This window comes from Musca vetustissima, unplaced genomic scaffold, assembly GCF_032173495.1.
Source record: "Musca vetustissima isolate MV318-11 ecotype Yass unplaced genomic scaffold, APGP_CSIRO_Mvet_v1 utg698, whole genome shotgun sequence".
Lineage (NCBI taxonomy): Eukaryota > Metazoa > Arthropoda > Insecta > Diptera > Muscidae > Musca > Musca vetustissima.
The window spans coordinates 423,267-437,796 of record NW_026885255.1 but is presented as its reverse complement, the minus strand read 5'-3'; the positions used below and the strand labels follow the sequence as shown (position 1 = coordinate 437,796).

At 28.0% G+C, this 14,530-nt stretch overlaps 1 protein-coding gene across 1 annotated transcript in view; it reads right to left on the bottom strand.

Annotated features, from left to right (window-relative positions):
- Nucleotides 1-1,864, bottom strand: part of LOC133332439 (uncharacterized) — a 50,236-nt gene extending 48,372 nt beyond the window's left edge. Inside the window, exons 1-2 of the mRNA XM_061540840.1 lie at nt 1,197-1,864; nt 608-938 (exon numbers count right to left, since the gene is read on the bottom strand). Of these exons, the coding sequence (XP_061396824.1) occupies nt 608-938; nt 1,197-1,864 (999 nt within the window). The remainder of the gene's footprint in view (nt 1-607; nt 939-1,196) is intronic.
- Nucleotides 1,865-14,530: the final 12,666 nt, after the last annotated feature.

Below are 14,530 nucleotides of genomic sequence, written 5' to 3'. Positions count from 1 at the left end.
AGGTATTTGCACAATTTTTTTGCAATTTCCTGTCATTTTAGATATGTGTCCACAATTTCATGTGCTAATAAATATATTTTCCTTTAAAAATCCTTGGAATTTACGAGTTTTTGGTAAAAATTGCAATTGAGTGCTTTTCTTAAAAAATATATATTTATTAATTTTTGAGGAATCTTAACACAAACATACAGAAACAATAGTTAATCTATGTTCCTGATTTTTTTCTTTTTTTTTTTTTTTGCTCTTTTTACAACGTTTTTCAGATTGAGTGAAAATTTTCCCAATTGAGTGAAAGTGATTTTTTGTTGATTTTCAGCAATTTTATGACATTGAAAATGGGTTTCCGTTCAAAATGTTTGTAAATCTCTATATTTTGTAACAATTTTCAATTGAGTGTTTTTCTTCAAATTTGAGTGAATTGGCTTTCTTGGCGATTTTCAGCAAATTTTTAAATCCCCATATTTTGTAACAGTTTTCAATTGAGTGATTATTAGCGAGATTTGAGTGAAATAGATTTTTTCGACAATTTCCCAATATATTTATATTTTAATATTCTTATTCATTTTGTATTTTTTATATATTTAAATTAAGCGTGTAATGGACTTACCCTGGTGGCATCCGAATATGGGGTACTTGAGTTCAGATTAACTCTCTGCGAGCCGAAAATAACATGCTCCTGTTGCTGTGGTGATTGCTGTTGTAAATGCTGCATATTTGTTGTTGTGGAGTTTTGTTGCTGTTCCATTTTAAAGCTGTTGTTGTTGTTATTCATTGTTGTTGTTGTGGAGTTTAGATTCAGAAATTCCTCTGCGTTCAAAATATTTAAATTATTTTCAAAATTGATATTAATTGTATTATTGCTGCTCGGACTTAGACCGTTGTTATCATCCCCGGCAAAGCTGCTGTTGCTGCTACTCAAAGGACTGGCCGAAGCACTGCTGTTATTCAATAAATAATTTAATTGTTGTTGTTGCTGGTTTTGTTGTATTTTATTCTGGTTGTTGTTGGAGATCCTGCTCGAATTGTTGTTGTTATTGCTTAAGCTGACAATACTACTGTTCGTGCTGTGGGTGCTTATGATACTGCTGTTACTGTTGCTGCTGTTGTTGTGAATGTTGTTAATAACAATGATGTTGTTGTTGGATTTTTTACATATGCCAGCAGCTGTCAATGATTGCTGTTGTTGTTGTGTTTGCCTTGCCTTTGTTGTAGTCAATTTTGCATGAGTAATATTTGGCGTTGACGTCGCTGTCGACGTTTTGCCTTTACGTTTCTGTTGCTGTTTCAATGCAGAGGTCGTTGTTGTTGTTGTTTGTATTTCTGTTACTGTTTCCTTATGATCTGTTTCTTGCCCTATATGGTGGCTTAAAAATACCTCAACTTCGTCAAGTTCTTCCTCTTCGGCGGCGGCCGAGGCTGGTTGGTAGTTTTCGTGGTCCTCTTCAACGTCTCTTTCCACTTCTGTTGTCGTTATAATTTCTTTTGTTGTTTCTACCAGAAAATCATCATCATCTCTTAGCAGAATATCACTTAATTCCTGGTGGTGTAGTTGTTGTTGTTCTTGTTCTTGCTGCTGTTGTTCCTCTTGGAATTTATAAAAGCAGCGGCTAAATTTATCTCCGTCCTCCTCTACGCGTTCCTGTTGTTGTTGCTTGTTCTCCTCTATCACCTCGATAAATTCATTCATATCCTCCTCGATGAGTTCCTCAATTGGTACCTGTTCCAAATCAATCGTATTTAGGGTAATTTCATTGGGGAAACTGGCATAGGTTAGGGTGTGCAGCGGATGTAGATGTTGGTTGTGTTGTTGTACAGATTCGTCTTCGTCTTGAAAATCATTCAAAGGATTTGATTCACAAATCATTGTTGTTGGTGTGAGTGTTTTTTTTTATATCAAAAAACTTAAGGTGGGTTTTTTGAGTCGGGGGTTTTAAAAATTCCCTCTTCAAAAAAATGTTTGAGTTGGGTTTTTTTTGGAGATCACAAATGGAAGTTTCGTTGAATTTTTTGTAGTCTTTTGTTGTTGTTGTTGTTGGTTGAGTTTAACTCTTCAATGTGATTGTTGTAGTCTTAAAGGTGTTGTGGTTTTGTTGTAATTTGCGTTTCAATATGTTTACAACGCTCATGGTTGTTGTAGAAGTTGCAATGTCAGATCCGATGGTTTAGACAATGATAACATTTGCTCTGGAGTGATGTATGTATGCCAATTTTTTGTAATACTTTTGTTACTGTGATGTATTTGGTCCTTCGTTTATTAATCACTCAAAAAAAAAATACTTTTCTTCCTATCACTTTGGTTGAGTAGAATGGTATATGTGGAGATCCTTTTTTTAGTTACGTTGCAGTTTTGAAGTGATTTTCGAACTAATACTGTACAAATTTCCGGAAGATTCGTTTGAGTGGTTTTCCTTTTGGTGCCAATATTTCAATATTTATTCTTTATTTTCTCAAAATGATGGCCAATTGTTGCATTAATCGATTTTAATCAATTTTATTGTTGTTTTCGAATTTTTTGCAAATTTCTACAACTTTTTCCAGTTTGAGTGACTTTTTTCCCAATTGAGTGAAATTGATTTTTAGGTGAATTTCAGCTATTTTAAGGCTCAATAACTATTTTTCCGTTTAGTTTGATTGAAATCCGCTTATTTTTTAACAATTTTCAATTGAGTGATTTTCCATAAATTTGAGTGAAACTGATTTTAGGAAATTATCAGGAATTTCCTGTGATTCCAGATGAGTTTCCGTAAAAAATAGTTCAAATCTGTGACTTTTTAGTAAAATTGCAATTGAGTGTTTCTCTTCAACTTTGAGTGTAATGAATATTTTTCACTTTCACAACAATTTTCAGTTTTTTTTAGACGATTTGTTGACAAAATAGTTTAAATTCACTTATATTGTTGAATTTCCAATTGAGTGTTTTTTTTCAATTTAATTTCGAGTGAAACACAAACATATTGCATAATTCTGTTCCCGTTTATGGTTTCTTTTCAAATTTAGTTTATTATTTTTTTTTTAATTTTGGACACTTATCTTTTGAGTTTTTTTTTTTCACTTAAACTTTGAGTGAAATTTGCAAAATTAGTTTTTAAATGGGGGTTCTAATGCTTTTATCAGGTTTCGGATAAAATTTTATTGATTTTCTCTTAATTTTTATCAATTTCCACTTGAGTGTTATTTTGATTGAAAATGTATTACATTGATTTTTATTACAAATTTTGGGATTTTTTTATGGATTTTTTATTATAATCTTTTGATATAACACAGTTGTACACGATTTTTTGTCCGAAATGTAATTATTTGAGAAATTGTTTACTTGAGTGTTATATTGAGTGAAATGTTGTTTTAGCGTTTTTTTACGAAAAATACCGGTATTTTTATTATTTTCAAGACAATTTGTTTTATTTTACACACTGTTATTTAACGCGAATTATTCTTTTATGATTTTCACTTGAGTTTTATTTTGAGTGAAAATCTATATTTTTTAATTTTTGTTAAAAAAATTAGGATTTTTATTGTTTTTATGTTAAAATCCTTTATTTTAATATAATTTTAAACGAACTTTCCGAAATTTAATTTTTTTCACTTAAGTTTTAGTTTGAGTGAAATTTTATTTTTGCGATTTTCACTGCAATTTTTGAATTTTTTATTATTTTCACTTGATTTTTACACAATTTGTTTCGTTTTCATTGATTTTTACCAAAAAAATTTTTGAGTGATTTTTTGAAAAATTGAGTGAAATTGAAAATTTTGTATTTTTCTTATTTTTTTCACTTTATGTGATTGTTTGTTATTAGTTTTCCAAAAATTTAATGATTTTTCACTTGAGTGATTTCTTGTAGAATTGAGTGAAATTGCTATTTTCCTTGAAAAATGTGGGTTTATCGTCGAATTTTTTTCTTTAATTGTTTCGATTTGATTTTTTGTTGTTGTTTTTAATTTTTTCAACTTTGTTGTTGTTGTAAATATTTTATTTTGTTATTACTTTCAGCTAAAAAACTTGAGGTCTGTCTGGTTGAATGTTTGACTTGGCTCTGCTGGGGGTTTCGTTGTTGTTTTGGAATCCCTGGTTGTTGCTGTTGTTGTGTTTTTCTTACGAAGAGCTCTAGCCAAAAAATGAGTCTCCTTGGGCAGTGTTTGTTGGTCTTTTTTTTTTAGGTATGAAATAAACCTTTACAAACTATTGGTGGTGTTGAACATTTGTTAATGTTCTGCTGCTACTTCCAACTTGGTTTTGGGTTGCCGCTGTTGTTGTTGTTGGGGTTGTATTGTATGAGTAATAATTTTAGATTTTTTTTTTTCGTTTTTTTTTTTTGCTTCTTTCTCAAATGTTGAGTCAGACCCAGAGGAGTAAGTTGCTGTTGTTGCTGTGTGTATATATAATAGTTGTTGTTGTTTTTGTTATTTTTTTATTTAGTTTTAAATGTAGATTTGTGTTGTTTTCCTGGTTTTTATATATATTTTTTGTTGTTGTGGTGGTGTTGGTGGTTTCGATTTTTTTTATTTGCTTTGCTTCCTTCGTTGCAGTTTAAAAAATATATATTATAAAAATTGTTTTATAGTTGTTGTTGTTTCGTTCCTGAGGTAGTTGTTTTACTTGTTGTTGTTGTCATTAAAAAAAATCTACTGGTGGTTTGTTGTTGTTGTTTTTTTCTCTCTGCTAAGTCACTTATATTTATAAAAAATTAGCTTAAATCTCTTATCCTTTTGGGGGGCGGGGATTAATTCAAAGGACACAGCAGTGGGCGGGCAGATATTGAATATCCTTTTGAAAAAAATTCTTGTTTTGAAAACAAATTATTTTTTTTCTTGGATGGATTTTGAAATTGTTGTTGTTATTGCTGATTTTTTCTGTTGGCGGTGTTCGATTTACCACAGCTGGGGGTTTCTTTTGATTTTTTTTTTAATTGCTGGCTGGTTTGGCTTGGCTTTGAAGTGGTGATGTTGTTGTTGTTATTTTTTTATAATTATTTTTCTAAGCTCGCACAATTGCTTGGCTGGTTGGCTGGCTGGCTGTTTGGCTGACTGTCTTGCCTTTGGAACTGCACACACAAATAAACTTGGTCGGTGGTTGCTTGGGTTAGCTGGCTGACTGGCAGATTGTTGGCTGTTGGGTCGTTGCGTCTGATTAGTTTCAGCAGAGCATACGAGAAACACTGCTGCTGGCAAAGCAACAAAAAAATATGGAAAAAAAATTAAAAGCGATTTCAAGGTGAATCTAAATGTTGCTACTACTATTATTATTTTTTATTTTATTTTTTTCTTCTACACTTTATTCACACATAATTATATTTGAAAAAAAGTGAATTTTTGTTGTTGTTTTTACAACGTTTGAGTTGTTGCTGTGCTTAAATAGGAAACTATTTGCTTTTGGAATGATCAAGCAAACTTGAAGTAGATGCAGTTTAGAATTTTTATATAAAAAAATACAGGCAGTTCAACCTCACGTTTTACTGCAAATTTGATTTTTGTTGTTGTTTCAAAATGTTGTAATAATTATTTTTTTGTTTTTCGTTCAATTTCAGCACACATAAATTTCAAAAAAATCAGAATAAAATTAATTTTCAAATCATATGTTAGAAGAGAGGTGTGTTCAACACCCAAAAGGTGTGTGTGTCTGTGTGTGGGTATTCCACAGAAAGGGGGGACACAACTGTGTAAAGTTGTTTTATTTTATATACCTATGTGTGGGTTTTGTTTTGGTTTCTGGTTTATCAGCTGGTTTTTTGGTCTGTGGGCCAATGTTGCTGGTTTTTCTTATTATTATTATTGTTGTTGCTGTTCTTTTTCAGCTGTTTTTTATATTTTTTTATATAGCAAGCCAACAAATCATCATCATCAGCATAGGTGAGGTTGCTGTTTTATTTTACAAGGTTTTCAGTGTTGGTTTTCCTCCAATACTTACAATTGTGGTACGCTGCAGATGTTTTTCAGTTTTTTAGTTGTTGTTGATAAAAATATTAGACAGTTTTTTGTTGTAATTTTTTTTAATATTATTTTTTGTAGTTATTATAAAACGCTGTTGTTTTTTATTATAATCTTGTATATTTGAGGTAGTTTTGTTTCAAAACATTTGTTGAATATTTAGAAGATTGGTTTTTGCTGAAAAGAAAAAAAAATAAAATATAAATTATTATTTATTAAATATAAACAATCCTAACATTAAAAATATCGTAGCACGATTAAAAATTTAATCTCAATCAAACACCAGTTCGAAGTATATATGGAAGATATGATGTGTTGTACAAAATTTCGTGTCAATCGGACAAACAATAAGAGTTTGGTGCTCAATTAACATAAAATCGGACGAAAATATATATGGGAGCTATATCTAAATCTGAACTGATTTTCTCGAAACTATGCACACATCATTCTAGACCTAATTTATTATGCTGTGCCAAATTTCGTGCAAATCGAATGATATACAGGGGCTTTGGTGCACCATTTACCTTAAATCAGAAGAAAATATATATGGGAGCTATATCTAAACCTGAACCAATTTACAGCAAACTTGGCACACATCATTCTAGACCTATTTCATTACGCTATGCCAAATTTCGTCCAAATCATAAGTTATACCGGGACTTTGGTGCACCATTAACCTTAAATCGGACGAAAATATATATATGGGAGCTATATCTAAATCTGAACCGATTTTCAGGAAACTTAACACACATCATTCTAGACCTAATTCGTTACGCTATACCAAATTTTGTGCAAATCGGTAGATATATAGGGACTTTGGTGCACCATTTACCCTAAATCGGACGAAAATATATATGAGAACTATATCGAAATCTGAACCGATTTCCTCGAAACTTGGCACACATCATTCTAGGCCTAATTCAGTACGCTAAGCCAAATTTCGTGCAAATCGGTAGATATATAGGGACATTGGTACACCATTTACCTTATATCGGATGAAAATATATATGGGAACTATATCAAAATCTGAACCAATTTTCTCGAAATGTAGCACACATCCTTCTAGACCTAATTCAGTACGCTATGCCAAATTTCGTGCAAATCGGTAGAAATATAGGGACTTTGGTACACCATTAACCTTAAATCGGACGAAAATATATATGGGAGCTATATCTAAATCTGAACCGATTTTTTCGAAACTTAACACACATCATTCTAGGCTAAATTTGGTACGTTGTTCCAAATTTCGTGCGAATCGGTAGATATATAGGGACATTGGTACACCATTTACAGTAAATCGGACGAAAATATATATGGGAACTATATCTAAATATGGACCGATTTTCAGGAAACTTAACACACACCATTCTACACCTAATTCATTACGCTGTGCCAAATTTCGTGCAAATCGGTAGAAATATAGGGACTTTGGTACACCATTTACCTTAAATCGGACGAAAATATATATGGGAGCTATATCTAAATCTGAAACGATTTTCTCGAAACTTAGCACACATCCTTCTAGGCCTAATTCATTACGCTATACCAAATTTTGTGCGAATCGAAAGATATTTAGAGACTTTGGTACACCATTTACCATAAATCGGGTAAAAATATATATGGGAGCTATATCTAAATCTAAACCGATTTTCTCGAAACATAGCACACATCCTAGTAGACCTAATTCATTGCTCTATACCAAATTTCGTGCAAATCGAAAGATATATAATGTCTTTGGTGCACCATTACCTTAAATCGGATGAAAATATATATGGTAGCTATATCTAAATCTGAACCGATGTCCACAAAACTTTACACACACCTTTTTAGATTTAACTCATAAGGCATAGCCAAATTTCGTGCAAATCCGTAGATATATAGGGACTTTGGTACACCATTTACTAAAAATCAGACGAATATATATATGGGCGCTATATCTAAATCTAAACCGATTTTTCCCAATAGGGTTAATAGGGTTTGTCCTTGGGCCAAATAAGTGACCTATGCCAAACTTCATCCGATTTGGATTAAAAATGCGACCTGTACTTTGTTTACAATTTAACATGGACAGACAGGCAGACGGACGGACGGACGGACGAATGGACGGACATGCATAAATCGATATAGAAAGTGATTCTATGCCTATTCTCAAAAGGAAGGAACCATTTGTCTATCTCGTTTTCTTACTATGTAATAATATAATTTTTTATTAAATGTAAAATAATAAAAAAAAATAAAAATATAATATATAATATATAAACATTTTTCAAAAAAATAAATCTGACTAAATCGTTTTTTCCTATCTCAAATTCAATGTACTGTATATGTTATATATACTTCTTTAATTTTAATTTCAGTTACGTTTTATAATATTTTTTTATCTATATGTACACAATAATAATATAATAATATTATATTAATATTTTATATATTGATTTGTTCATACCTTTTTTTATTTCTCTATAGTTCTATATATTCCATACAAGTTTTAGCAGGATCAGAGGTTGTTGTTGTCAAAAGGTTTGATTTCAGTATTATATGATTTTTAATATTTTATACATAAAATGTCACTTCTTGTTGTTTTTTTAGTTTATTATAATTTTTGTTTTATAAAAAAATACCTGAATAGTTTATTATTTTTGCGTTTTTAAGTTTTTTATATTTAGAATAGTTGGAAGCTATATGTTTATTATAAAGCAGTATTTATGTTTTATTTTTTTATTTATTAAAATTGTAATCACATTTATATTACAAATTATATTATATATAACTTGTATGTTTTGTTTTTATTTATATATGGAACCTTTTAAGTTACAGTAGTTTTAAAAAGTGTGTTTAGAGTTTTAGTTTTTTTAGTTTTATTTGGTATTTCAGCACTATTAAAATTGTTTTTTTTTTTTATTTCATGCTCTGCAAATAAAAGAGAAAAATAGATTTTTTATTAATACATACAGTATAATATATTGTAGTTTTTTTATTTTATTTTTTTTATATTTTTTAATTTTTATTAACACTTTTTTGTTTTATTTTTCATTTTATTTATTATTTTATTTAATTTATTATTATTTTGAAATTTTTTTGTTATTTAATTTAATTAATATTTATATCGTTGTAATCATTTTTTATAGTACAATTTTTTTAAATATTGTTTTTTATATATTGTCAATATTCTTAATTTTTATATTAGATTCTGATTTTCAATTCCTTACATATATATATGTAAGTATATATATATATATATATATGCACAATTGTCATATGCAGTATCTATTAGCAGTTTATAATATTTATTATTGCTTTATATTATTATTATTTTTTTTTGTAATTTTTATTTTTTTTTGTAAAATTTTTTATTGAATTTTATATAATCAATATAGTGTTTATATATATTTTTTTATAATTAATAATTTTGTCGCTGCATCCAAATTCATAATTTTTTATGTTATCATAATTTTAAATTGATTTATGCTTTTAATTTCTGCATTTATTTTATTTTTAAAAATATTTGTTTTTTCCTTAAATATTTCACAATTTTCATATTTAGTTCCTGCCTTTTTATTTTATTTATTTTTTTTTTTTTTTCATTATTATTTTATTATCTTCAGTCCAATTTTTTTCAATTTTTTATAATTTTTGTTTTTAATTTTTTTTTTTTTTTGTAATTCTTTTGTATACAATTTTTTAATGTAGTTCCTTCTCATTTCAAAACATTTTTTCTTTTAACACTTTTATTTTAAATATTTATTTTTTTGTTTCTATTTCTTCATATTCTTATCAGCAATCCGGTTTTGTGAAATTAATCAGCCTGGTTTAGTTTCATAGTTCTGTTTATTTTTTTTTAATTATTTTTTTTTCTTCTTAAACGTGGGTTTTGTTGCACTCAATAATGAATATTACATTGGTTCGTTGCTGGGTTTGGATCAAGTTTCGGCCAAGAAAAAAAATAAACAAATATTGAATGTGACTTTTTCGAAAATAAGAAAAAAATCATATATAAAAAACAAAAATAGAGAGAAGACGTGTCTTATCAATATTTATGTGAAGACTTTCTTTTACACGACAACTACAAAAAAAATAATAATGAAATTTATCACAACATTCAAATAAAAAAATAAATAAAAACAATATTAAAAAAAAAAAATATAAAAAATATTTATCACAAATGTTATTAATTTTGTCATGGGTTTTGGAATTACAGTTCATTGATATTATTTTTTTTACTGCTTAGGTTTTCCATTTTTTATCAGGATTAAATTTGTTTCTAGATTTTTTTTTTGTTTTTTTTTTGTTTTTTAGTACACAATAGTTTTTATATATTTTTTTTCTTTCAAATCAATTATATGTGTAAATTTGTTGGTCTCATTTTTATTGTATTTATAAATAAATTTTTTTTTTATTTTTTAATATGATTTAATTTTTTACTCATTTTTTTCAATTCTAAAATTCATAATTACAAAATTTTTATTTTTATTTTTTTATTTTTTTTTTTTTTTAATTTTGTTATGAATTATAAATTTTTTAAACAAAATTATTGCTGTATTTTTTTAGATTTTTTTTTTATCTATTTTATTTTATTTATCATTTTTTTTTATATAATTTGTTTTTTATTTACATTTACAACATAAATGTTTTTCCTTCTTTTGTGAGTGTGTGTTTTTTTAATTTTTGTTTTGATTTTTTTTTTAATCTTTTTTTTTTTTTTTTTTGTATCGTTGGCAGCTGATAATTTTTTCTTTCGTTTCGCGTACTTTTCTCTGACGTCTATATTAATATACATATACAACTGAGAATAAAAATGTATATAAGTGCATTTGTATATAAATATTTTTTATATAATTTCAAAAGAATAAAAGATTTTTTTTAATGTTCACTGCACCAGAATTAAAAATGTTTAGTATTTTTTTATAAATATTTTTAAAAGTTATTTTTTTATTACAAATTTTTTTCAATACAAAAAAAAAATTATTTAATTTTTATATATGTTTTTATATTATTTTTTTTATTTTTTTATGTACATTTTTATGTTTAAAGTTAAATTTATGAATTCGTTTTTTAAAGAATTATTTATTACTATTTATGATTTATTTTTCAATTTCTATAATTTTTAATTAAATATGTAATAGTTTTTATAAAAATATTTAAAGTAATTTTGTTTTCTTTCAATTTTTTTAATAAATTATATTTTCTATATTAGTATATATTTTTTATTACACGTTTCATTTAATTTATTTTGTATTTTTATTGATATTTATTATTTTTTTATTTATTATAATTATTTTTTTTTTTTTTAATTTTTTGGTAATTTTTGTATTTTTTAGATCCATTGGGTATAAGTTTTTAGTAATTAGTTTATCCATTGGGTATAAGTTTAGAATTCATTTGGTATTTTTTCTTGTTTTTTATTTTATTTTTATTTCACAATTTTATTTTAATATTTCTTTTTTTTTATTTTTATAATTCCAGTCCTTTTTAGTGAAATTTTTGATATTATTTCTTCCAGTTTTATTTTTTTTAGTTTTTATATATATATATTTTTTAACAAAAAATTCTGCACTATGTATTTTTGCCTTTAATTGCAGTTCTTCTTGTTGTTGTAGGTTTAGTTTTTTTTTTCTGGTTATTTCACAGCTGTTTCTTTTGGCATTTTTGTTTTTCCTCGTTATTTTTCATTTTTTGCTGCAAAGCTAGTATTTTCCAATTGCATTGGATTTTTTGTCGTCATTTATATTTTAATATTTTTTGATGAATTTTTTTATAATATAATTTAATTTTTTTTATTATATGACACCCACAAAAAATATTTACACTTTTAAGCTTTTAAAAACATAATTTATTCCTTGAAAAATTGTTTCCATATCACTATTTTTGTTTAAACTAAATTTAATTATAAAATTACATTTTTCACTTCTCTTGCTTGGTTGTTGTTGGTGTGGTAATTTTCTTTTATTTTTTAATATATTCCAATTTTTGTTAATTTTTTTTATAAAAAATATATATTGCAGTTGCACTTTTTGTTGTTGCTGTTTTTTTTTTAGTTTTTTCTTCTATATGAATTTCTTTCAATTTATTTGTTATTTTTCTAGTGCTGAGCTGTTGATATCTTCACGGTTTGAAAAATAATAAAATAATGATCAAGAAAGTTGCTTGGTACGATGCATATACCCGTTTGGCCATAGGACTCACACACACACAAACACATACCCCACACCATTAACAAAAACAACGCCAACGACAGCAGCAGCAACAAGCAAAAAATCGCACTCTTTTTCCATACATACACAAACAAACAACGAAGCAATGCAAACTCAAAAATAAAATCATGTTTACAAATTACGAGAGCAAAACAATACTCTCTCTCTCTCTCAAATGAAATAAACACCAAGCAATAAACATTTTAAATTTGTAAGCCATGATTCAAAACAAAAACAAAGTGTCTATTTAACTCAGAGCACTACTAAACCAGCAACTCAACACAGCAACAACAAAATAAAAACAAAACCCCCACACACACAGACGAACAAACGTACGAACAAACAACGAAATACAGGCAAACCGAATCAAAACAAAAATCATGCTCAGTGCACAAACAACAACAACACACATTGAATACAATACACAGCTGAGCTCTCGTTTAGCACAGAGAGCCATTCACACATATAACCCAAATGGGGGAGAGCGAAACTCAGAGCAAGCAAGCAACATTCATGCATGCATCCATTGCAGGCAGGCAGCCAGCAAGCAAGTGTTGTAAAGTGCATTAGTGTTGGGGGATAATGGCAAATTAAAAAATTCTTATTGTATTCTCAGAGAGAGGCAGATACTCTTGTCCACACACAGTCGCACTCACATTTATGCACATACATGAATTCGTGTTTTTGTTGGTATCGTTGCAATGACAATAACAATACCATATATACGAGTCTCATTTGTTTTGAGTAGAATGCATGGGGAATAAAATTTGAAGAAAAAAAAGGAACAACTAAAAACAAAACAAAATCAATTATATACACATTATACCCAATTGGAAAATTTTAAATGATTGACAATAAGAAAGAAATAATTTGTGAATTTTAAATAAAAAAAATTAAATTAAAACCACTCAGGAAAGTAGTCGGAAAGTCGGACGGGGCCGACTATATGATACCCTTCACCACTTTGGGTATATTCAAGAGATGCATTCTAACCTAACAACAACCGACCTATATATGAACCGACTTACATCAATCCATAAACGTCATTCTGCAACATATATTAAACTCTTGTTTTGGATAGATAGAAAATGAGACAAATTTATATAAATTGATTTAAAGCAAATCTCAATCCGACACTAGTCGATTATTTGAAATCCAATAAACATGAAGTCGGTTGAATGGGCCATGTCAGCATTTCTACAAAAACAACTATGTCACTTTGTACTTTGTGCAAAAATTTCGCGTCAATATGACAAAAATGAAGAGTTTGGGGCACCATTTCCACATTAAATGAAACCTTTTACAAATTAAATGAACCCTTTTCCAAATTAAATGAAACCTTTTCCAAATTAAATGAAACCTTTTCCAATTGAAATGAAACCTTTTCCAAATTAAATGAAACCTTTTCCAATTGAAATGAAACCTTTTACAAATAGAATGAAACTTTTTCCAAATTAAATGAAACCTTTATTCTTATCTAAGGAAATATAATATTTGCAGTAATTTTAAACCAATATTTGAAAATTAAATCAAAGAATATTAACAAATATTATTGTATGGCTATGTAATTAACATAAATATTCTTTAATTCGGTGTGATTTCATTTAATATCTTTACTACATAAAACTAAATAAATAGTAATACAAACTGGGGTATTTCTTGACATTTTAATAAATAAATATTTAAGAACAAGAATTGAATACCCGGTCCTAAATGCGAAATACATATTTGACTTAATAAATTGTTGATGATAAGGTAACTGCTTATCTTAATGAATAGAGATGGTATTTACCGGGTAAATACCCAAGAGGTGGGTAAATACCGGGTAAATACCCATTTGCGGGTATTTATTTGGGTATTTACTATATTGACTCGGTAATACAACATCTTACACCTTATTTCCGGGTTTCTGTTATCAAATCGATTTAGAATAGATAGTTTTACGATACTTTAAAGACATGGGTAAATACTTGGGTAAATACCCGAGTTTTTACCCGAAAAATGGGTAAAAACTCATTAACTGCCGAACCACTTGACATAGGCGGCCAAAATTTTGCACACATGTTTCTAATGACAAAGCAAATATAGAAATCCAACATGGGGTCCCTGGGTCCAAGTTTTGATATAGCCCCCATATAAACGTATCTCCCGATTTAAGGTATTTTTTGCCTATTAGACACATTTTACAACCAAATTGGCTGTAATTTGGCACAGAGTGTTCTTGTTGGGTACCAAATGTCCATGCAAAATTTTATGTATAAAGGTCCACGTTTACTGGTAGCCCCCATACAAAGGTACCCCTATTTTGAGTATTTACCCAAAAATTGGGTATAAACTCATTAACTGCGGATCGGGAGGACCGGTTATATGGGGGCTATATCATTAGAAACATGTGTGCAAAATTTTGGCCGCTTACG